Source organism: Monodelphis domestica, chromosome 1 (assembly GCF_027887165.1).
Source record: "Monodelphis domestica isolate mMonDom1 chromosome 1, mMonDom1.pri, whole genome shotgun sequence".
NCBI lineage: Eukaryota > Metazoa > Chordata > Mammalia > Didelphimorphia > Didelphidae > Monodelphis > Monodelphis domestica.
In genome coordinates this window covers 508,446,085-508,471,904 of record NC_077227.1, presented here as the reverse complement: position 1 = coordinate 508,471,904, position 25,820 = coordinate 508,446,085, and the positions used below count along the sequence as shown (strand labels likewise).

At 41.4% G+C, this 25,820-nt stretch overlaps 1 protein-coding gene across 1 annotated transcript; it reads left to right on the top strand.

Annotated features, from left to right (window-relative positions):
- Positions 1–17,362: 17,362 nt before the first annotated feature.
- Positions 17,363–18,964, top strand: LOC100029846 (NADH dehydrogenase [ubiquinone] 1 alpha subcomplex subunit 9, mitochondrial-like). The gene has a single exon (XM_056813014.1). The coding sequence runs from the start codon at positions 17,507–17,509 to the stop codon at positions 18,638–18,640; it is 1,134 nt and encodes a 377-aa protein (XP_056668992.1). The 5' UTR covers positions 17,363–17,506; the 3' UTR covers positions 18,641–18,964.
- Positions 18,965–25,820: the final 6,856 nt, after the last annotated feature.

Below are 25,820 nucleotides of genomic sequence, written 5' to 3'. Positions count from 1 at the left end.
ATAAGTGATTTTACCTTCATAGACCTTAGTTTTTCCATCTGTCCAATGGGGATACTAAACACATACTCTGTGAAGATCAAGGAAAATCATAGGCATGAGTTCTTGTAAAAGTCTGAAACCCAGGTTTCCTGAAATGGAGAAGCGGGATCCCCATTTCTAATTATTGTTGTTGCCAGGTTTAGGTTGTTGGTTTTTCCCCATAACACTTCCACAGATCTTGATTCACATGAAGAAGGCTCCCCCAGAGGGTAACATACAAGAGGAGCCAGAGTGGGTAGAAGGTAGTCCTGCCTAAAAATATTTCTTCCCAGTGATGCATGAAATTCCATCATTAACACTTAATTCCTGGGGTTAAGCACTGCCTTCTCTTTTAAACAGAAAATGCTCCATGAAGGAGGAAGACATTCAATCACAAAATGCCCAAGCTAAACTAGAAGAGACCTCACTGGAGGAGACTTTAAGGACCATCAGATCCATCCCACTAATTTCATAGTTAAGGAAACTAAGGCCCAGAGATGGAAAATAAATTGCCCAAAGTCACACAGAAAGATATGACAGAACTGAGAATAGGAGCAAAACCAAAGCTCTTTCCACTATATACTCCACTGTCTTCACTTTAGAAGTTCCAAGACCTTAGAATGCTTGACTCCTAGATGGGTAAACTGAGTTGCACAGGAATTTTGGTGGTGGAGAGAATGAGGGAAGGGGAAAGACTGAAACTGGAGATTTCTTAGGCTCTAAAGGGCTGATTCTGGAATCTGCAGGAGTTCTGCTCTGTGGCTCTTTTCCATGTGAGCTTTGGAGTATGTGTTGAGATAGTCAGAAGAATAAGGAAGGTACCAGTAGGGACCTGAATTCCTAGGCACAACCTTCTGGCCAGCCTTTTCAGGGTCTTATCTAACCTGATTTGCTAGGGAGAAGGGTGTCCCATTGAAGGTCAAGTAGCTGACAGATTCCGGGTCAGGCCAAGCTTAAGCAGAAAGGGATCATGAGATGGTGTAGGGAAGCAAGTTGTGATCTTTGAAGCAGAAGATCTGATCGGGTTTAAACCCCAGCTCTGCCACTGATCCTAGAGATGTGTGACTTTGAGGCAAATCTCTTAGTTTCTCTAGACCTCAGTTTCCTCATCTGCAAAAGGAGGTGGGACTAAACTAGTTGATTTCAGCTTTGACATATTACAATTCTAAATGGCCCAGGCCTTCCTGGGGTTGCTTCTCAAAGATAGCCTTGCCATGCCACCCTCAGGCACCTGACTGCTTCAGGAGCCTTCCTGCTCCACCCCCACTCCCCCCAGAAGGAAAGGGTTTTGCTGGCCAGCCTTGCGTCAGGCCTGGGGAATGGGTGGGAGCAGAGCCAATGGCAGCAGAGACAGTTGTCTCGAAACAGAAATAGTTTTCTTCCCAATAATCTGTTTTCAATCTCTCTGTCTTTTAAACCCCTTCTTGCCAAGGAACTAAGCACACACACACACACACACACACACACAGAGAGAGAGAGAGAGAGAGAGAGAGAGAGAGAGAGAGAGAGAGAGAGAGAGAGAGAGAGAGAGAGAAACAGCTTCTCTTCCCAAGCCAAGCCCCAAGATCATGGGATCATAAGATTTAGAGCCAGAAAGGACCATTTAGTTTAACTCCCTCATTTTACAGAGGAGGAAACTGAGGCATGGGGGTAAACTTGCCTACGAGTGACTCACTGGACTTTTCTCTAGTAAGCAATGAAAGACCAGGGCAGACACAACACCATAAAGCAACTAAGGGCTTACTGTGTGCTGTTAGTACTAAGTACTGACTATGTGCAGAGATCTGTGATACTGAAGCAGACACAAAGTTTAGTTAGAACATGGTTTGTATCTTCATGGAGCTCACAGTCTAACAGAGGGATAAGGCACAGATATATAACAATAATCATGAATGGATGCATGAAAGAAGGAATACACTTACAAATTAATGAATGAAAAGTATTTATCAAGTGCTCATGATAAGGTGTTCTCACTTACAAAAGCTAGCCTTGGGGCAACTGAGTAGCTCAATGGATAGAAAGCCAGGCCTAGAGACAAGAAGTCTTGGGTTCCAATCTGGCCTTAGATACTTCCCAGTGGTATGACCCTGGACAAGTCATTTAGCTCTCATTGCTGAGCCCCTACTCCTCTTCTGCCTTGGAACCAAAACTTGGCATTGATTCTAAGACAGAAGGTAAGGGTTGAAAAAATAAATAAAAAAGCAAGCCTTCAAGCAGCTTAAATTTTAACAGGGAAAGAGAGTATGGTGGCCAGGAAGGGGGCTTTGGGTTTGGGAAGTCATAGGATTGGAGCATAGAGTATTGTGAGTGTTAGTTAATATGCCCCTTTCCAGAAATGGAAGTATTGATTGGATTACAGTTACTTGACCAAGAGAAGGAAAGGAGATGAGAAAGACAGGCACTCCCTGAGAGATCCTGGGACCAAAGCCTTTCCCCCTTCCCCCAGCACCTACCTGAGCCTGAGGCAGAAACAGCCACAACAGTAAAACCTGGCAGAACATCACAATTTCCCTGTTGGCCTAAACTAATGCCCTCCCGCATCACTGGTCATCAAACCTGAGAGTTTCCTGCTCCCAGAGCCCAAGGTTCCCAGGCTGGGCACAAGGCACAAGTACCCCACTTTGACCAGTTAGAGGTGACCCAGGTTACCTCATCCCAGACCACCGCCTATTAAAGACTGCCCCCTTCTGTACCAGGTGGAGGCCCCTAGCCACCTCCTGGGTGTGGGCTCCTCCCTTGCTCTCCTGGGCTCTCCCTCACCCCTCTTTCCCACAATAAAGCTTTGTTGCATTACTCAGTCTCTGTCCCAGCAGCCTCTGGTTGGGCCCCTTGTCAGCCAGCTCTGACACTTGCTTGGCTATCAGGCAGGAAGATGTCCAGAATGTCTTTGGGGGAGGAGGGGTCTGAGGCCAGCTAAAAATGGCAAATTCTCACCAATCACAGAATTGAAAGGTAGAAGAGAACTTGGAGATCATGTAACCCAGTGAGTGCTCTTGGTCTTCAGATGAGAAAATGGAAGCATGGAGAATGGAAATCAGTAGTCCCTATAACCCAAATGTAGTAATACGTGCTACCAGGTCTTCTAAGTCCAAATCTTCCCCTCTCAGGTCCTACACAGGATCAGAGATTTTTGAGCTGGAAAGGAATCTGGCCCCTTTATTTTACAGGAGAGGAAAGGAAGGCCCTGGGCGGCTGCAATGACTTACCCAAGGCCACTCAGATGGTAAGTACTAGTGCCAGAGCTCCTGATTCCAAACCTAGAGCTTCTAGGTATTTCCAGATTGGATCCCAGGGGAGATGAAGCTTGATGATACCTTCAGCATCTCTCTCCACCATGACCCAGCTGCAACACCAAGAGAAAAAAGGAAGATCAGCTCCCTGCAGTAGGGTATGGGGGCAATACCTGCTGTTGTTCACTGTGTATGTTGCCTGTAGTTCCTTGTAGGGCTCTGACACCAGCCTGACCCTCAGCAACCTGCTGCATTCTATGGCCAGAACATCGAGGGCCAAAGCTGGAAAGGATCTTAGAGCACAGAGCACAGAATATTAAGCTGGAAGAGACTTCAATGATCATTTAGTCCAACCTTCTTATCTTAAAAAAACCCTTACCTTCTGTATTAGAATCAATATAGTGTGTTGGTTCCAAGGCAGAAGAGCAGAAAGGGCTAGGCAATGGGGGTTAAGTGACTTGCCCAGGGTCACACCGCAGGGAAGTGTCTGAGGTCACATTGGAACCCAGGACCTCATGTCTTTAGGCCTGACTCTCAATCCACTGAACCACCCAGCTGCCATGATGCCACCATGGTCAGTTCTCAATGTAGCCCTCCTCCTGATCTCCCCTTCTAGTAAGCCTTTCCTGGCTTCAAAGGAAAACAGAAACTAAACAACACAGAGTTTGCAACCATCTGTATCCATGGTGTTTCCCCAGTCTGGAGGGAAAGAAGGAAAGTCCATTTCCTCATTTCTTCCTCCCAGCCAGATTGGTTATTATAATAACAAAGCATTCAAGGTTATTTGAGTCTGCTTTTCCTTTTCTTGATTGTAGCCATCATGTAGGTTGTTTCCTGGCTCTGCTTACTTACCTTCTGCAGGCATTCATACAAATCTTCCTCATATTTGTTGTTTCTTACAACAAAATAGTATTCCAAGGCACACTCATATGTCACTTTGCTCAGGCTGTCTCTAATTAAGGGCACCATGTAGTTACCAGGCAGCTAAGTGGCATAGTAAAAAGAGTGTTGGGTGTGGAGTCAGGAGGACCTGAATTCAATTTGGCCTCAGACACTTCCTACTGTGTAACCCTGGGCAAGTCATTTCATGCTGTTTGCCTCGGTTTCCTCATCCGTAAAATGAGCTGGAAAAGAAAATGGCCATGAAAACCCCAAATGGAGCTGGTCAGACACCTCTAAAACGACTGAACAACAACAAATTTAAGTTACTTTTTTTTGCTATCATACAAAATATTGCTATGATAATTTTTGCTTTTATAGGATTTTTTAAAAAATCAAAACTCCTTTTTGATCTTTGTACTTATGGGCATATACTCCAAGGAAGTCATTTTAGTTGTTTTTCTAAGAAGGAAATTGAAATTCAGGGAAGGAATATGATAGAGTTAGAGTCAGGAAGATCTGAGTTTGAATCCTGCTTCAGATATTCACTAGCTATGTAACCCTTAGAAAGTCATTTATCTTCTCAGCCTTGGTTTTTTCATCTGTAAAATGGATACAATAACTGTATCTCTCACTGGAATACTGTGAAGATTAAATGAAACAATATATGTAAAGTGCTTTGCAAACCTGAAAATATTAGATAAATGCCAGTTATTAGCTCTGAATTGGAGAGGGACAAACACATTTTTCTGTGAAGTTATCATAAGAGATCATAGAGTTTAAACCTGGAAGGGTCTTTGGCATCATCTAGACTAAAGAGGCAGGTTCTTAGGGACAGGAGGAATCATGGAAGTATGAGGAACTAATCTCCTGCTGTTGCCTTATGGTAACTTTTCTTTAGCTTGGTAGGTCTCCTCATGCATTCTCACTCCAGTATACAAGAGCATTCTTTTTTTTTTTTAACCCTTACCTTCTATCTTAGAATCAATACTAAGTATTAGTTCCAGGCAGAAGAGTGGTAAGGGCTAGATAATGGAGGTTAAGTGACTTGCCCAGGGTCACACAGCTGGGAAGTGTCTGAGGCCAGATTTTAACTCGGGCAGTCTTCCTGACTCCAGGCCTGGTACTCTATCCACTGTGCCACCTAACTTCCCTGAGAGGTAGGTGTTACTATTATCCCATTTTACCGATGAGGAAACTGAGGCAGCCAGCACTGAAGTGATCACACAGTGAATAAGCGTCTGAATTTAGATTCAAACTCAGGTCTTACCGATTTCAAGCCCAGCACTCTGTCCAGTGTGTCTAGCAGCTGGCTTCGTGTGAGAAATTCTAAGAGGTGAGGGGGAAGAATGTGCCAGGTGTAGAGTACAGCCTTTTCAAAGGTGATAGAGTGACTACAGAGAGTGGGAAGAAGAGTAATGTGTCCTAGTCTGCAAAGCCCGTGGAGCCAGAATGCAGCGATCAATTCTCTCTTTGGCCTTTGGGTGGGAGGAGGACAGGTCAGGTGTGCAAATAAGGGGTAGTAGGGAGAAAGGAGCCTCCTGGAAGTCCAAAGACAGCCCCGAATGCTGACAACACTGAGACATCCATGCTGCTGACCAGCCTAGAGAATGAAAGCTGGTGTTGGGCATTGAATATACTGTTTTCAGACTTGGAGAAGCATGGGAGCTGGCCTGGGAAATTAACATCTCTGAGAAAAAAGAGAGTCAGAATGCCTCCAGAGAGCAAGAGGAAATCGGAAATGTACACCTTTAAGGAGAAACAGCAAACCCTCAGAGAACATGGCCCCTTCAGTGGGACCCTTGACATTAGGACTAAGTGGAACTGCTATCTGGACTGAATTGTAGGGATGACAGGGGATCTTGGGTCTGGATACTTGGGATGGAAGAGGAGAGGGCTAGTCGTCTTATGTGCTGGGCACTGGGCTAAGTCCTGGGGATACAAGGAAAAATCAGAAACAGTTCCTGCCCTCGAGGAGCTGACATTTGGATGGGAGAAATAACCCATGTGTAAGTTGGTGCATATAAAATAGTGGCAGCTAGGTGGCACGGTGGATAGAGCACTGAGCCTGGAGGCAAGATGATTTATCTTCCCGAGTTCAAATCTAGCCTCTGACACTTACTAGTGTGGGACCTTGGGCATATTACTTAACCCTGCTTAGCTTGGTTTCCTCATCTATAAAATGGGATGGAAAAGGAAATGGCAAATCACTCTCGGAACTTTGCCAAGAAAATCCCAAATAGGGTCACAGAATCTGATGCGACTGAAGGGACTAAACAACAAACACAAGATAAATAGAAGGTAGCTTTAGAGGGAAAGGCTCTCACAGCAGAAGAAGCCTCACGCAGATAGTGGTACTTGAACTGAGTCCTAATAAATCAGTTTTTGTCAATGCTTTATGAACTAGCCTCACTGCCTGTATGCAGAGAAAGAGACAAGGGAAAAAGACCTTAAGAGAAATGCAGGTCCCATTTCTGATGTTCCCCCAGGGCTGGGACATATGCCATGAGGATTGTGACAGCTTCTTGTTGTTCAGTTTTTTCAGTTGTGACTCTCTGTTCATGACCCTATTTGGGGTTCTCTTGGCAGAGATACTGGAGTGGTTTACCAGTTCTCTTTCCTGTTTTACATGTGAGGAAACTGAGGTAAATGAGGTGAAGTTACTTGTCCAGGGTCATACAGCTGGTAAGTTTCTGAGGCCAAATTCGAACTCAGGAAGACAAGTTTTCCTGACTCCAAGCCTGGCACTCTAACCATTGTACCACCTACCTGCCATTATGTTTGGAGAAGCTCTTAAATTTTAGCTCAAGCATGCATGTATAGTTGGAGCTAAGGTCCTGAGCCCCAGGTAAGCAAGATATAGGCCCTGCTCACTGGAACTTTTTAAAAAAATTATTCATTTAATTAATTGATTTGGAATATTTTTACATGGTTATGTGATTAATGTTCTTTCTCTCCCCTCCTCCCATACCCCTCCTGTAGCCAATGAGCAATTCCACTAGGCTTTACATGTATTATTAATCAAGACCTATTTCCATATCATTGGAACTTTAGAAAGAGGAAAACACAAATACAAACTACAATCCAGAATAATACATACCTGTAATAAAGAAGTACAGTCAAAATTCTGCATGAGTTCTGCAGGAGAAAGGTCACTACTGTCTAGGGTGACTGAGAGAGGATCAGAAAGACTTTCTGGGAAAAATGGCATCTGATTTAGCCTTTTAAAAAAAGTTGTGCTTTTTTAATCCTTACTTTCTGTCTTAGAATCAATACTATGTATTGGTTCTAGGGCAGAAGAGCGGTAAGGACTAGACATTGGGGGTTAAGTGACTTGCCCAGGGTCACACAGCTAGGAAGTGTCTGAGATCAAATTTGAACCCAAGACTTCCTGCCTCAGCCTGGCTCTCAATCTACTGAGTCACCCAGCTGTCCCCTAAATAAAGTTTTAAGAACATAGATGAAGAGTTGGAAGGGACCTTAGAAGTCATCTAATCCAACTCCCTCATTTTACAGATCAGTAAGTGATACCCAGAGAAATCAAGTCATTTGCCCAAGGTCACAGAGTTAGGATTTGCACTCAGGTCCTTAGCCTCTAGACACACTCTTCTTTCCACCTCCCAATAGAGAAACTGAATGGAGGGAAAAGTCAATGAATGGCTCCAGAGAGAGCACAAACAATACTGATTGCTTGATTGCAGGGCAGAGAGGGTAGTCAGATTCCTTAATTAAAAGGAAGGAGTAAGCCTTAGGTAGACCTTAATAGAGAACGCCAGGAGAAGATCAATTAATTACCAATCCCCTCCTGCACAATTTCCCCAGCAATACTAAATACCCCTCAGGGTTGGGAGAATGCCAAAGCAGCATCAGTAACCTTTGGGCGAATAGCTCCACCTACTGGTCCACCATTTCCCAATGCTCCCTTTGGCTTGCAGCATCCTTTTAAAGGTTCCTCTTGCTTCTGAACCTAGACCCATCCCAGTTTCCCCAAATGTGGTGTTTGGCAATAAATTATTTTCAAGGGCCTTTCTGGCTCAGACATTCGGATTTTAATTGGACAAATACTAAGAGGCTACAAGTTGCAAAATCCTTTATCCAGTGCTGGGAATAACATATATGCAGGTCATGTGTGTTAATCACAACAAATTAAGTCATTCAACCCTGTTGGCCTCAGTTTCCTCACCTGTAAAATTATCTGGAGAAGGAAATGGTAAATTACTCCAGTATCTCTTCTAGGAAAACCCCAAATGGTAATACATGTATAATCCTGATTGTATTGCTTGCCAGTGCCTAGAGGACAGAGGGAAAGAGAGGGAGACAATTTGGATCCTGTAACTCTGGAAAATTTATATGGAACTTTGTTATTTCATGTTGGTAAAAAATAAAATAAAAATTTTTTAAATGAAAAAGAAGGGCTTTAAAAAGAAAGAAGAAAACCCCAAGTGGAGTCACAAAGAGTCAGACGTGACTGAAAGAATGACTCAACAACAAAATAACAGGATGACAAGCCCTGCTCCCACTTATTATTGTGAATGGAAGAGGGATGAGGACAAGTATATACAAAACTATGATACAAGTGAGAGGGAAATAAGTTCCAGGGAATGAGTTATGAGCCATTTAAGAAGGGAGAGATCACTCACACCTGGGAAAGAGTAGGTGAAAGCTTCATGAAGGAAAAAGAATCAAAGGACAGGAAAGACATGCACAACTGGAGATGGAGAGAGACACAAAGTGGTGATAAATTAGAGCAGGATGAAGAGGGGCACTGAGAGGTCTAAAAATTGAACACCAGGTTGCACTCTGTTTCTCAGTACCCTAAAATCAGTCTGGGGTGTTTAATGAATTGGGTTTCCATTCAGCCCTCACCCTTTGATTGGATTAAAAACAAGACCTGAGGCTTATCTGGATAAGGGGGACACATGCATACTCTGGAAGGTCACCAGAAGCCTCATGGCTCCCTGGCATTTAGGAAGAAGCTTTCCTCTTGTCCCAAATGACTCTTAGCAGCTGAAAGTCTGGCCTCTGACTTAGACTTATCCAGTCACAGAGATCCAGAAACAGTGACATCACAGAAGATATAAATTATGGATCAAGGAAGTTCACTTTTCTTTTTCTGGCCAAGAATCGGTCTGTTCTGACCAAGTGGTTGGAGTGAGCAGACTTGAAGTGAAAAGCAAGCATGGGTTAGGCAGGCAACTAACCATGGGACAAACCCACTTTTCACTATTTAATAAATAATTGTAAATTAGTATACCATCTCTAGAGAATTTTTAATAGCAACGGACTAAGTGATTTGTCCGGGTCACATAGTGAGTTTGGGTCAGAGGAGGCTGGACATGACCAACCTCACATCTTCTCGACTCTGAAATCAGTTATTCCACACTATTAAAAAGAGATATAAAAAGCCACAAATAGCACAACCACAGGGCTTATTGGAAAAATGGGATTAGGGCACAACACTCAGACACCTCATCAAGATAGAAAAGTAATCAAAATGGTAGCTCAAGGGCAGTGGATGGAGCGCCAATCCTAGAGTTCAAATCTGGCCTCAGACACTAGCTGTGTGACTCTAGGCAGGTCACAACTCCAGATGCCTCGCTTTCACCACTCTTCTGTCTTTGAATTGATACTAAGACAGAAGGCAAGGATTTTTTTAATGGTAGCACAGATATTATGTCATTAAGAACTACATAAATAAAACAATAAATAGTAGCAGTGTTGAAGATCTCAGGCTACTGCTCAGCCTGCTTCCCAGTTCCTGCAATCTAGGATGTCAAAGTCTTTTGATGGTTGGGTAGGCTGTGTTGGGAAGGAATATCTAGGCCAGTCTACTTCTACCCACAGCTCCTATTATACCAGAAAATATACAATAAATATGACACATTACTTGGGGAAAAAACCCCGACTTTGCTTACAAAAGTGGGAGTTAGAAGGCTTGCAACATGTAAGTTATTATAACAAGGTACAATTTTCTGTGTTCTCTGTTTCTCATGGAGGAAATTGAGCGTAAGAAAACTTGAAATATGGGCTAGGCTTCAGTTGTTCTCTAATATGTCAGTGGTTGAGACAAATCTGAATTTTCAAAACAAGCATTAGAACAGAACTGACAATGGCATAAGATAAAGTTGAACAAACAATAACAATCTCTTTTATTTTGAATTTTCAAAATATTTGACATTTGTTGTCTAATCTAATCCTCCCAAATCTGTGGCAGTTAGAAATTCTCACCTGTTTCATAGACGAGAAAACTCCATCTCAGAGACACTAAATGACACTTTGAAGTTCATACAAAAAAAAAAAAAACAAGCAGCAGAGAACTAGGACTCAAACTAAGGACCCCTGACTTCCAACTGCAGGCTTTATGTTCATTCTCTCTCAAAGACAGGTAAACAACTAACATTTACCAGGCACTTACAATGTGCCAGAAAGTCTGCTAAGCACTGGAGATATGAATATGAGCAAAAAAGAAAAAAAAGACCTTGGCTCTGCATCAATTTAAAAAATGTATTTTTAAAGAAGATATAAAATAACTGAAATCACATTTAATGTAACATCATTATAATTTACAGTAAATAATCACAAAATGCAATTCTGCTTTTTGTAACTTTTCACAGAATGCAACATATTTAGAAGTATTATATAAATGCAATATATATTTAAGTGAACTATTTTGGTTTCACTAGTTTTTCAATTTTTCAATTATTTCAATATTTCAATTAATTTATCAAATTAATTACAAATTTTATAATCTATAACCATTTCTAATTATATTTATTAATAATAAAATTTAATCTTTATATGAAATCTTATTTATTTGAAAATGAAAATACGGTTGGAAATATCTTTTTTTAAAACCCTCTCCTTCCCTCTTGGAATCAATATTATGTATTTGTTCCAAGGCAGAAGAATGGTAAGGGCTAGGTAATGCAGGTTAAGGGACTTGCCCAGGATCACACAACTAGGAAGTGTCTGCTGTCACATTTGAACCCAGTACCTCCCATCTCTTGGCCTGGCTCTCAATCCACTGAACCACCCAGCTCTCCTATAGAAATATCTTAATAGCAATTTCTTATAAAATATATGTAAAGCAACAGCCAAACCACATTTCTAAAGGACTAATGTTGAAACCTGCTGCCCACATCCAGATAGAGGGTTGATGGATCCAGAGTGAAGACTGAAGCCTATAGAGTTCCAAGAGACCAAAACAGACTAAGCATCTTACCTCTGCTAGCACAAGGAAATTTCTGCCTCTTGCTGTTAGCTGTATCTCCCATCTGGAATGTGGATAGCCTCCAGTGCAAAGAGGGCCAGCCTACCCTTTAATCTCAGGTATTCCATCTCCTGCTTCACTAGGGGAAGAAGAATGGGATTTTTTTCTCCTGCTATGAAGGTTCAACCCTCCCACATCTCCTTCTGCACCTTTTTCCTGTCTAATTTCTAGCCTTCAGAAGTAAGAGAAGTTGTGAATGGAGATCTCCCATCTGACCATCTGACTGTGTGCCACCCACCTGATATTGTGCTTGCCTCCAGTCCAATCTACATCCTTTGTTATGAAAAGAAGTGGTACCAGACACTCAGTGATTAGCATTCTCACATCTGGCCATTCCCTTCACACCCAGTGAATTTGAACCCCTTATTATCTTTCAAACCCCCCTCCCCACCTGATTGCTTATTCCCATCCCCCCTCAATCCTCCCACCCCAAAGTTTCAACCAAACACCACCCAGTCCTTCCACTGTGCCCTCTGGAATGTCTATTTCCTCATTTCCTTTCCCCCTCCTACCATCTTCTAGCTATAACTGAAACCTGGCTCCCTCCTGATCTCCCAGCCCCTGGCCACCCTTTCCACCATTGGCTAAACCTTCCCTTGGCCTCCTTGGCTAATTGGGTGAGCAGGGATAGAATACTCCTTGCTCTCCATTTCCATTATCCCTATTATTACTCAGTAGCTTCTCTTCCTTTGAGGCTAATCGAATCTGTCACTAAACCAAAATCCTAGGAGCTGTCGTCTACTGACCACCAGGTCATTCCCCTTCCTTTCGCAATGAGATCAAAACCTGGTTTACCAGGAAAACATTATACACAGAGACTGATACATTGTGGTACAATCGAAGGTGATGGACTTCTCCATTAGTATCAATGTAATTTCCCTGAACAATCTGCAGGGATCTAAAAAATACTACCCACAAGCAGAGGATAAACTGTGGGAGTAAAAACACTGATGAAAAGCAACTGCTTGACTACAGGGTTGGAGGAGATAAGACTGAGGAGAGACTCTAAATGAACACTATAATGCAAATTCCAACAACAGGGAAATGGGTTCGAGTCAAGAACACATGTGATAACCAGTGGAATCATGCGTCGGCTATGGGAGAGGGAAAGGCGGGGGGGGGGGGGGGGGGGGGCGGGGGGGATCTTTGTTTCCAATGAATAATGTATGAAAACGACCAAATAAAATAATGTTTAAATAAAAAAATTAATTAAAAAAATAGAAAAAAAAAACCTGGTTTACAACTTTTCCTGACTTCTGCCCTCATACTAGGGACTACAACACATAATTTGACTTTCCCTAGCCATTCATTCCTCAACCTTCTCACATGCCATGTATTTTAGAATTCTGAAATCCCCTTCTGGGACCATTGTCTATTGGCTTTTCACTTATCCCTTTGCCTTCTCTCACAAACCTCTACTCTTCATCTGCACCATGACCTTTAATTACTTGACTCTTCAATTATCTCCCAAGCTATCTCCCCTACAAGAGCCACTCTTCTACTTTTCTTCAGCTTGATTCTTTCATCAACCATTTCTCTACCCTATCTTCCTCTCTTGAATCCCTTGCTCCCATATCATATTGCCAATGATTCCTAGCCAAGCCTCAGACTTGGATCACTCTTTGCTCCTACACATGAACTGGGTCCAAAGCAAATTTATGCTATACAATCTCAACTGGGCCCTCACCGCTTCCAGGCAATCCTATTAAAACTTCCCTTCTCAATCTCACAACAGCTCTTCCAAACCTTTACATCCTTCCTCAAAAGTCTCATGGCTCTTCCCCACACTCTCTCTCAGCTGGAAACTTTGCTTCATATTTTACCCCCCCCAAATGAGGCTATTTACAATGAACTCTCTCCTCTCACCTTTTCTTCAGCCCCTATTGCTCTGATGCCTTCTGCCACTCTCTCCTCTCCTGTTTCCCATGATGAAGTGGACTTACTCCTTCCCAAGGCTAACCTATTACCTGCTCAAGAAGTCCCATTTCATCTCAGCTCTTCCAACATATTGCCCCCTCTCTCATCACCACTCTATTGCTTATTTCCAATCTTTCTCTGCTTACTGACTCATTTTCTATTGTTTTCTCCAAATATGTCTGTCTCCTGAAAAATTTTTTTTTCATTTATTCCTTCTATCCTCTCTGAAATAAAACTGGGTGAAACCAAAGCAGAGCAAAACGAACACAGTTCACCAATAACATGATATTACCATGGTGTTCATTTAGTATATTAATGACTCAATACAGGTTCTTGAAGGATAAATAAATAAAGGATATGTAGAGGCCATTTTGAGGCAGCTAAGTGTCTCAGCAGATAGCACTCTGGGCCTGGAGTCAGAAGGACCAGAGTTCAATTCCAGTCTTAGACACTCACGTGCAGTGGGACCCTAGACAAGTCACTTAACCTCTGTTTGTCTTAATCTACTAGAGGAGAAAATAGCAAACCACTCCAGTATCCTTGCCAAGAAAAACCCATAGACAAGCAGCAGCTAAGTAACACAATGGATAGAGGGCTAGGCCTGAAGTTGGGAAGATCTGGCTTCAAATTTGGTCTCAGATCATTCCTAGCTGTGTGACCCTGGGCAAATCACTTAACCCCAATTGCCTATTTGAAAAACAAACAAACAAACAACTGATGGATAGAATGGTCCAGGGGGTCATGGATGATTGGATGTGATTCAACAACAATAATGAAGATCATTTAGCTTTTTGTAATTAAAGAATGTCTACATTTATAAAAAAGCCTTTTACTGTAAAAAGCCCTTTGTAACTTTATTCATGAAGAGCTACACTTTTAAAACAATCCATTCAAAAAGTGACAATTACAAATAAGATGGGTCTCTATAGCCACATTGCCCAAAGCACCAGAACAAATGTTCACAGAGCAGAAATACCAAGGAATACTCAGTTCATGTTGTATATTCCAAGTTGTTATTCAGAATTGTGCATGAATTGAACGTGAAATATATGTGTGTACATATATATGGATATGTAGTTAAGCATTACATTAAATAGAATTCTATTCTTAATATGTTCTTAAGTATTTGGTTGATTTGTATCTAAATTGGGCAATAACGGATAAATTTTTTATATATCATTATTTTTTCTTTGAAATTTATAAATTGTACAATAGTTGTCAAAAATAATAAACAACTAATGATGCTACAGAGGTGGACAAAAATGTAAAGTACATAGTCAGACCCTGGGCTCGCTTCATACTCCCAGACCCATGGAAGCACTGTAGACAGCACTAACCAGATGAAGAGAGCTGATTGTTAAATTTTCAGTGTGAGCGTTTACACCCCAGAAATGGGCAAACATTCCAAATTCAGGCTTGATTTATTTTATTGATGGTAGACTTAAGAAAAGGATGAAGAAAATGGAAATAATGCAGATTCAGCTTAAAAGCATGTCTGTCATCTATACATTGTTTTTTCAAGAGAATCAGCTGTTAAACATTTGCCCCCAGAGCACTACACAGATCACAGTAATTTGTACTGGCTTTCTTTACTCCTCTAATTCCCTGATGATTATCACATAGGATAGGGTGGGGCTCAATGGCCTTCAGGGTCAAACAGCACCCTGTGACTGTACAATCAATCCACATTCCTAAGGCCCCATCTATTCTTGTTTTTAAATTGACCAGAACTTTCTCAGGCCAGAACCTTCATTTTGGCTACCCTTTCCTCCTTTCTCAGTCTTAACCATTTATTGAACCAGTTCAACTCCATAATATCCTTTGTTCTCAAATTCCTTGCTCTCAAAACACACCTTGTCAAATCCCCAGTTCAGATTACTTGCATTATTTGCCTCCTTTACTCCTAGGCCTATGCTATTGAATAGAGCTCAAGGAAGCTACAAAATAATGAGTGGATTCACTACAAATTTGTTACTTAAAACTCAACTGGGCCTTCACTGTAACAAGGCAATCTTTCTCCTCCTTAAGTTTCCATCTCTCTATCCTACTCACCACCACACCTAGTACAGATCTTCTCTTTCAAGTCTCTTAAAGCACCCCTTCTTCACCCTTTAAGCTGAGAACATTTACCAAGAATTTCCTCTTTACCCTTCTTATCTCACATCCTTCTGACAGCATTCCCTGCTATTTTCTCTTCCATTGTAGTCTCTAGTGAAGTGATAGCTCTTCTCGTTGACCAATACTAACCCTTCTTCATACATTCTATTTTTTACATAAATTGGAATATTTTATTTTTTAACTTTAATTAGTTTATTTAGAATATTTTTCCATGGTTACAAGATTCATATTCTTTCCCTCCCCTCCCACCAATCCCCTCCTGTAGCTGACATGTAATTCCACTGAGTTTTACATGTGTCATTGATCAAGACCTATTTCCATATTATTACTATTTGCAATAGAGTGATCGTTTAGAGTCTACATACCCAATCATATCCCCATCAACCCATGTGATCAAGCAGTTGTTTTTTTTTCTGCATTTCTGCTCCCACAGTTCTTTCTCTGGATGTGGATAGTGTTCTTTCTCATAAGTCCCTCAGAATTGTCCTGGGTCATTGTATTGCTGCTAGTAGGGAAGTCTCTTACATTCGATTGTGCCACAGTGTATCAGTCTCTGTGTACAATAGTCTCCTGGTTCTGCTCCATTCACTCTGCATCACTTCCTGGAGGTTGTTCCAATTCACAAGGAATTCCTCCAGTTCATTATTCCTTTCAGCAAAATAGTATTCCATCACCAACAGATACCACAATTTGTTCAGCCATTCCCCAATTGATGGGCATCCCCTCATTTTCCAATTTTTTGCTACCACAAAGAGAGTGGCTATGAATATTCTTGTACAAGTTTTTTTCCTTATTATCAATTTGGGGTACAAACCCAGCAGTGCTATGGCTGGATCAAAGGGCAGACAGTCTTTGAGCACCCTTTGGGCATAGTTCCAAATTGCCTTCCAGAATGGTTGGATCAATTCACAACTCCACCAGCAATGCATCAATGTCCCAACTTTGCCACATCCCCTCCAGCATTCATTACTTTCCTTTGCTGTCATGTTAGTCAATCTGCTAAGTGTGAGGTGGTGCCTCAGAGTTGTTTTGATTTGCATTTCTCTGATTATAAGAAATTTCTTCATACATTCTTGATCTCGTTCCCTTTTGTCTTTTCTAGCAGACTATATCATCTCCAATCTTTTCCTAATCTTCAATTTCTCCCTACCTACTAGTTCATTCCTTCCTTTCTACAGATACTCTTATGTCTCCCCCACTCTTTCAAAAAGCCCTTAACAGATCCTAATATCCTTTGAACCTACTTTCCTATATCTCTTCTCTTTCTTAACTAAAACCTTTGAAAAATCTATCTATATACTAAGTATTTTCACTTCCTCTTCACTGATGTCAGTGTCTTCTAAACATCTTTGTAAATTTGGCTTCCAATCTCATCATTCAAGGGAAAGAAAGCACTGCTTTCTCCAAAGTTACCAATGAATTTTTTTAACCCTAACTTTCTGTCTCAGTGACAACTCTAAGACAAACAGGCAAGGGTTAAGCAATGAGGGTTCAGCATCTTTCCTGGTGTCACATAGCTAGGACATGTCTGAGGCCAAATTTGAACTTGGGACCTCCCATCTCCAGGCCTGTCATTCTAACCACTGTGCCATCTAGCTTCTTTACTAATGAACTTTTAATTGCCAACTCTAGGGACCTTTCCTCAGCCTTCATCCTTTTTGATTTCTTCATAGCATTTGACACTGTCAGCTACCTTCTCCTAAATAATTCTCTTCTCTCTGAGTTTTCATGATTCTTCTTGGTTTTTCTGCTTTTTATCAAACCAAACCTTTTCTGTCACCTTTGCTGATTTTTTCCCTTAACACAGCACTTACTTTAGATGTACCCCCAACGCTCTTTTCTGGGCTTTCTGGTCTTTCCTCTTTATATTCTCTCATTTGATGACCTCATTTGCTTCCAAAGACTTAACAATCATCACTATGGTGATGATTCCCAGATCTATTTATTCCTTTCCAGGCTACATTCTTGACTTTCTGGGCTTTCTTTATTATGTCCTAGAAACCTCTTCCCGCTGAAAATTTCACTCTAATCCTGGACTTCTCATAGAAGAACCCTCTGAGAATTGTGGGAAATCATGGTGATGACCTTGGTTGCATTGAGTCCCCGGATCCTGACAATTTCACAATCTGGAATAACTTCTGTAGCCACATCTCTGTTTCTTGCACAGTCCCACCGCCATCTTCATCATGCTTTTATTCCTCATGGGAAAGGAGGACGTTCTTCATTCAGTGGGATTGTGGCTACTGTATTTGGAGCAACAGGATTCTTGGGTCGATATGTTGTCAGTCACCTTGGGCGCATAGGATCACAGGTGATTATCCCCTATCGGTGTGAGCCTTATGATATTACATATCTCAAACCCATGGGTGACCTGGGACAGCTTATTTTTCTGGAATGGAATGCCAAGATTAGAAGTTCTATCCAGAGGGCTCTGGAGCACAGTAATGTTGTCATCAATCTTATAGGACGAGACTGGGAAACCAATAACTTTGATTTTTCAGATGTCTTTGCTACCATTCCCCAGTCAATAGCCCGGTTGGCCAAGGAGGCTGGAGTAGAAACATTTATTCATGTTTCTCATCTCAATGCTGATCTCAGAAGTACTTCTAAATACTTGAGAAATAAAGCTGTTGGAGAGATAGCAGTGAAAGATGAATTTCCTGAAGCCATTATCCTGAAACCCTCTGACATTTTTGGTAGAGAGGATAGATTACTCAATTACTTTGCAAATATCCGTTGGTTTGGTGGTGTTCCTCTCATTTCATTAGGCAGAAATACAGTGAAACAACCAGTTTATGTGGTGGATGTATCCAAAGCCATCATCAATGCAATTAAGGATCCAGGTGCCCGAGGAAAGACTTATGCCATCACTGGGCCTCATAGGTACCTTTTGTGTGATTTGGTACAGTATATCTTTGCTGTGGCTCACAGACCATACGTACCATACTACATGCCACGTTTTGCCTATCATTTGATGGCAAGAATCTTTGAGATGAATCCATTTGAACCCTGGACCACAAGGGACAAAGTGGAACGAATGCATATCACTGACAGGAAATTGCCTCACCTGCCTGGCTTGGCTGACCTTGGTGTAGAGGCTACTCCCTTAGAACTCAAAGCCATTGAAGTTCTTCGGCGTCATCGCACTTACCGATGGCTGTCTGCTGAAATCAAAGATACAAAGCCACCCAAAACAGTTGACTTTTAATATTCCCCAGGTAGTCTTAGGGGTTCCATGTTGTTCATGTAACCTGTCTAGCAACTGATTATCTTCACAGAATTTTGGGTCCAATGGAGCAGATTCCTCAATTAAAACTTCTGAGATTAAAAAAAAAAAAAAAAGAGGACCTTCTGCCTCTGTGGCCTCTTCTTCTGATTGGTTGATTCCTCTCAGAGCCTCCATTTTAAAGAGGATGGCCAAGCCAGCCATGTCTAAATTTCACTCTAAACTGAACCCCTTACTCTCTAGCATTTCTCTCCCTTATCCCATTCTTTGCTTTTCAGGCCCCTCTTATGTATTATATTTTTCCATTAGAATATAAACTCCTTAAGAATAGGTTATCTACTTGTATTTGTATTCTTAGCACTTAGCTCAGTGCCTGGAACATAGTAAGTATTTAATAATTGCTTAATGACTTGTAGACTTGACTCTGCTCATAGGCAATCAATCCTCTCCTGAAATATTAAATATTTCTTCTAAGATATTTAGATACTAAGATAGTGTAATAATTTAAATTAAAATTATGAGGCTGATAGTAATAACTTTATTATATCAAAGTAGTAGTTTAGTAAAGAGAGGGAAAGGTAGGAAAGAGGTAGAGAGATACTTAGTTTACTAATGTATTGGCTGCCATGATGGATTGAAGCTCGCCACTGACAAGGGTCCCTCCAGACTCCACACTCAGCCAGAAGACCCCAAAGATCACGTGGTCTCTACTTATAAGCTCTTTTTTCACCTACTTGCTCTCACACATCACATCTCAGGAACCAATCATAATTCCTTAATTTGCCTGGATTACCCAGAGGGACAGTTTCCTATCTTAGTGGTTTCTTGGTTTTTTAACTTCCTTTCTTTGAGGGTTTATCTATATATGAATTTACTCAATTGTCTTTGACCTTCAGGTCATTGAGAGATGATGTTAAACAAAGCAACATAATGGGGAGAGAAATTCTCTTCCAATAATCCCTCTATGATTCTACTGGGAGATGAGCATGTTGAAATCTCCCCAATTGAGGTCTTTGAGAGATTAACATGCCTAGTCTCCCCAATGAGTCATTTCAAATAACCAACTTATACCTCTAAAGATTCTCTTACTAGAGGTGTATAAAATATTGCACTTTACCTAGAGGGAATTACAACAATTTGGGAATAAAAAGGAAATAAAAGAGAAAGAAAACAAAAATGATTGATAGACACATTGACAAAAAGCCAATTGGGGGCACTCCCATTTGGCATAAGAATTTATGTTTAGAATAAATGATATGTTCAATCCCCTTCAGTTAATTTCATTATATCCCAAAGTTTACTCTGGATCTTTTGATGCAGTATATGGTTTCCATAGGCATCCTTATGGCACCTTCTCCAAAAGATCCACTTTCTTGGTTTGGGGTGTTGATGATTTTCTTTTCCTAAAATTTCTCCAAAATATTTTAAACCTTGGATTAGAGCCTTTCATGAGATCTTTGGGAAAACTTCTTTTACTTCCTCTTAATACTTCCCATTCCACATTCAGATCAAATTCATTGGAAATTCAAAATTCAAAATTGGATTCTCAAAAAAAACTTTCCAAGTGTTGTAATACATACTCCCTACATCTCTAATCAGTTGTCAGATCTTGTTTCTTCTTTCTCCACAGCATCTCTTGCAGAAATCCCATTTTCTCCATTCATAAGTAATTATCACTCTAGGGTAGGCCCCCATCTCTTCTATCCTGGACTTGTTGCAATAGATCCCTAAATTATCTACATTTGTCTTCAAATTCCAATCTCTTTTCCATTGAGCTACAAAGGGAACTTTTCTGAAGTCTGACCATGTCACTTCTCCCTACCCACCTTAAATTTCACTGGCTCCCTAGGGCCCTCTAGGATCAAATATAAAACCCTCTGTTTGGAGTTTAAAGCACTCTCTAATCTCCTAACATATTCCTCCTCTTCACACATTCCACAATCTATTTACTATTGCTACACACACCATACTCTATCTCTCATCTTCAAGACCTTCGCCTTAGCTGTCCCCCAAGCCTGGATTACCATCTGGGAAACCTGTCCCCTTTCAGACTCAACTCAAGTTGAGTCTCTTATAAGAAACCTTTCCCTATCTCCCTTCCTTCTAGTGTCTGACCCTCTAAAATTACTTTCCACCTACTTGGTATTTATTGCACATACATTCTTATTTACATATTGTCTCTTGTATTAAAATGTAAGTTCCTCAAGGGCAGGACCTCAGGGTTTTTTGTTTGTATCCCTCATATCTAGTAAAACAGTGTTTAATGAATGCTTATAGATTGCTTGATTCTAGCTATGTGTTTTAAAATTCTCTCTCTCTCTCTCTCTCTTTCTGTGTGTGTTGTGTGTGTGTGTGTGTCTGTCTGTCTGTCTGTCTGTCTGTCTGTCTCTGTCTGTCTGTCTCTGTATATCTGTGTATATGTGTGTGTGTGTGAGTGTGTGTATAGTTCTCTTTCACATTCTGTGAGCCTGTAAGATACTTATGGACCCATTAGGATCCCTTTAGCACTCATATCATAAGCAATTGCCTATTCATAGTGGGGTATCTGGTTTGCTCTCCCCTAGATAGTCAGGCCAGTCCCCAGTTATCAGGGATACAAGCAAGGGTATAATAGTAAATGTTTAACAATCAGATTTCTGGGAACACCCTTTTAGATTTAATCTGCATTATTCCCAGTTTTCTCAATCACCTCCTTAAGTCTGGTTGGTTGTCTCTCGAACAGAGGAAGACAATTGTCTTTGTGCATTTTTGTGCACAAAGACACCTGTGCTTGTATATTTAAGTGGAAAAGCTGATACACAGAGACAGTCCCACTCTCTCGGCGTTGGAAGCCTGGGTCCAGTGACAGGAAAAGTCGTTACACCTGGAGACTTCCTCAGCTGCATTGGATGGCCGTGTTGTCTTTTGTGCTCCAACACACCCTAAGCACTCCACAATGCCTTGCTGCGTCGCCATCTCGGCCATTGAACCTTCTTGTTGGTTTCTTCCGCCTGTTCCGCCGAAGCAGTCTTCCCATGTTGGGTGAGCAAAGCCCTAGTTCACCAGGGGTCAGCAACGACCCGATGGCTATCCTCACAAGGTTTAGCTGGCCTGTCGAAGCCGTTGCCCAGGGTGTGGCGCTGCCACATGCTAGCAGCTACTGGGAACCACAAGTGAGAGCTGGGTGTCAGGTGGGGGTCAGAGGCTGGAGAGCTGCCCTAGAAGGGCATGACAAGCCCTCCCTACCAGAGATACTGCCCCTCCCTGAGCATACATACACCCTTCTTAAGTCTAGCCAACCAAGAAAACAACAAATCAAGCCCTGATCTATAGTGCTTCCCTTTCTGAGTTATAAATATTCACAATGAAAATGTAATCATTGAGACCCTAAATGAGGTGATGGTACTGAGATACAAGCCTTATTTCTCAGATAGTAGCACTTATTCAAGGCCAGAATTGTGACTCTACTGATCCTTGTTGACCTAGAGAACCTCCAAGTTCTATTCTTTTTAATCACTGGAGGGTAGCCCTGGCTAACAGACCTGAAAAACAGGCCTAAGCCTGTGCCCCTTTAGAAAAAAAAAAAAAACACCAATGTGGTGTGTGTGTATGTGTGTGTGTGTGTGTGTGTGTGTGTGTGTGTGTGTGTGTGTGTGTGTGTGTTTTGGAAGGAGGGAGTACCATCTGATCAAGGATCCCTGTCCTTGTTGCCTCCTGGCTGCCCTCCTGTTAGAGGGTGTGTGCAGGTATCCAGTGCCAAACTGAGATTACTGGGTCCTCTATCACTTTGTCATAGAAAATCTGGGACATGGGAAAAGTCAAAATCAGAGTGACACTCCTCTGTCAAGGTCATATCCAGAGGCTCCACCTCTCCATTTTGTCCAGCTGCCTAAAGGACCTCAAAAGGCCACAGTGCCCCAGAGGCACTAAATCTAGACCCTCTGATAACTCATGTTACTGATTCTAAAGGCCAGGAGTATGAGGTGAGGGGGTGTGGGGCTGGTCAGTAGTCTATATTCTAGTAAGGAAATCCTATTAACCAGTAACAGGCATTGGACTGGGCCTCTCAGTGGACCTAACTGAGGTGTACCCAGGGATTGTAGCAAGAGTGAAGGGGGCATCAGATACTTTGCTAGCTCAAAGGAGACTTTCCCTAAAGGGTGCTCTCTCTAGGTTGCAGAGGATACAAATAAATATTACTAATTTCTTGACCACCTTGTCTAAAATTCCAAACCACTGTTCCCGGCTTTTCCTGCTATTTGTTTTGTGACATCCTTAAGCTCTACTCCCCACCTTAGGAATTATCCTTAATTCTAATCTTCCAGGTATGGGACCAAAGTCACTGAATGAGCAAATATTCTGTGATGATCTGGTCCATTGAAAATTATTGGGTTCAAAGATAATCTGATCTGCCATACTTATCAAACTACCAAGTTCATTTGGAAGAACAAAAGATCAAGAATGTCAAGGGAAATAGTGAAAAAAAATGTGAAGGAAGGTGGCCTAGCAGTATCAGATTTTAAACTGTACTATAAAGCAGTAGTCATCAAAACAATATGGTACTAGCTAAGACACCAAAGGGAGGATCAATGGGATAGACTTGGAGTAAATGTCCTCAGCAAGATAGTATATGATAAATCCAAAGATTCCAGCTTTTGGGACAAGAACACGCTATTTGACAAAAACTGCTGGGAAAATTGGAAAACAGTATGGGAACAATTAGGTCTAGATCAACATCTCATACCTTATACCAAGATAAATTCAGAATGGGTAAATGTCTTAAATATAAAGAATGAAACTATAACTAAATTGCTTGAACATAGAATAGTGTACCTGTCAGATCTATGGGGAAGAAAAGAATTTAAGAACAAGCAAGAAATAGAGAACATCACAAAATGTAAAATGAATAACCTTGATTACATTAAATTTAAAAGGTTTTGTACAAACAAAACAACATATCCAAAATTAGAAGGGAAGCAACAAAATGGGGGAAAAAATCTTTATGACAAAAACCTCTGACAAAGGTCTAATTTCTCAAATTTATAAGGATGTAAATCAATTGTATAAAAATCAAGCCATTCCCCAATTGATAAATGGGCAATAGACATGAATAGGCAGTTCTCAGATAAAGAAATCAAAACTATCAATAAGCACATGAAAAAGTGTTTTAAATCTCATAATTAGAGAAATGCAAATCAAAACAACTCTGAGGTATGTGTAATTGGAAAATTTTGGACCTTTTCTTCCCTTGTCCCAAAATTCTTTTCCCCTTTCTGTTTATGTGCATTCTTGTGTTGTTGTATATAAGTTTTTGTGGCTCCTCTCTCTCTCTCTTTTTCCACATGAGAGGCTGGTGAGCTCTCTCTGTTTCTCTAGCCTTTTTTATTTTTCCCTTTTGCTTCAAGATATTATAAATAAATATTTAAATATAATACTTGGAGTATTGGATATTAATTTTTTAAATCTTCAGGTATCACCTCACACCTAACAGATTGGCTAATATGACAGCAAAGGAAAGTAATAAATGTTGGAGAGGATGTGGCATAATTGGGACACTAATGCATTGCTGGTGAAGTTGAATCGATCCAACCATTCTGTAAGGCAATTTGGAATTATGCCCAAAGGGTTTTAAAAGACTGCCTACCCTTTGATCCAGCCATAGCACTGCTGGATTTGTACTCCAAAGAGATAATAAGGAAAAAGACTTGTACAAGAATATTCATAGCTGCGCTCTTTGTGGTGGCAAAAAAAAAATGGAAAATGAGGGGATGCCCTTCAATTCGGGAATGGCTGAACAAATTATGATTATCTGATGGTGGTAGAATACTTTTGTGCTCAAAGGAATAATAAAGTGGAGGAATTCCATGTGAACTGGAACGACCTCCAGCAATTGATGCAGAGTGAAAGAAGCAGAACCAGAAGAACATTATACACAGAGACTGATACACTGTGGTACAATCGAATGTAATGGACTTCTCTACTAGCAGCAATGGAATGCTCCAGGACAATGCAGAGGAACTTATGGGAAAGAAGCTATCCACATCCAGAGAAAGAACTGTGGGAGCAGAAACACAGAAGAAAACAACTGCTTGGTCACATGGGTCCATGGGGATATGATTGGGGATATAGACTCTAAATTATCACCCCAGAGCAAATATTAATAATATGGAAACAGGTCTTGACCAATGATAACATGTAAAACCCATTTGAATTGCTCTTTGGCTACAGGAAGGGGGAGGGAGGAGGGGTGTGAAAGCTGAAAAGGACCTTAAAACATACAAGTCAAGCATTAGAGGGGACTTTAGAACACACAATGTTGGAACTACCGAGGTCCTTGGAGATCACTTAATCCAAAGACCCCTTCCTCCTCTCCCCATGTTCAAGATGAGGAAACCAAGACCATAACCTATTTCTCTTGACTCCCAATCAAGTGCTTTCCACTATTCTGATATATGCATGTGTGTCAGTGTGTCAGTGTGTAAAGAAGTGGGGAGCAGGACAAATGGCTGAATATAGATGGGATCCTTTCCTTGCATTATCTTTTGTAACCTAACAGTTCTAGCTATGCCTATAGCAGGAAATGTTGGGATGACCTTGTACATGGAATTCAGCTCAAGGTAACCTCCCCAGGGACTTTGTGACCCCAGTCAGAGGTTCTAGGTATGACTTTTTTTTTTAACCCTTACTTTCCATCTTGGAATCAATACTGTGTATTGGTTTCAAAGCAGGAGACCAGTAAGGGCTAGGCAATGGTGGTTAAGTGACTTGCCCAGGATCACACAGTTGGGAAGTGTCTGAGGTCGGGTTTGAACCTAGGACCTCCCATCTCTGGGCCTGGCTCTCAATCCACTGAGCTACCTAGCTGCCCTCTAGGTATGACTCTTGATGACTATTAAACCTCAGGGGGGCTTCATAGAGAACCCCAAGAGGAAAAAAGAGTGACAAAGCTAGCCAGCTCTACTTCAGAGGCTTGGTTCCTTAAGGGGGCCCCTCCTTTTCCCATCTCAATGGGGTAAGAACTTACCAGCTGCCTGCTTATCTGTCCAGGAGGCCCAACCAGGCCCAGGTGGCTGGAGCTGATAGTCCTGGCCCTTATCTCTTCATTCAGCTTTCTTCTGACATCTTACTAAGATCATGAGTCCAGAGGCCCCCTCCTCCTACAAAATCAAGGGGGCCTCAAAAG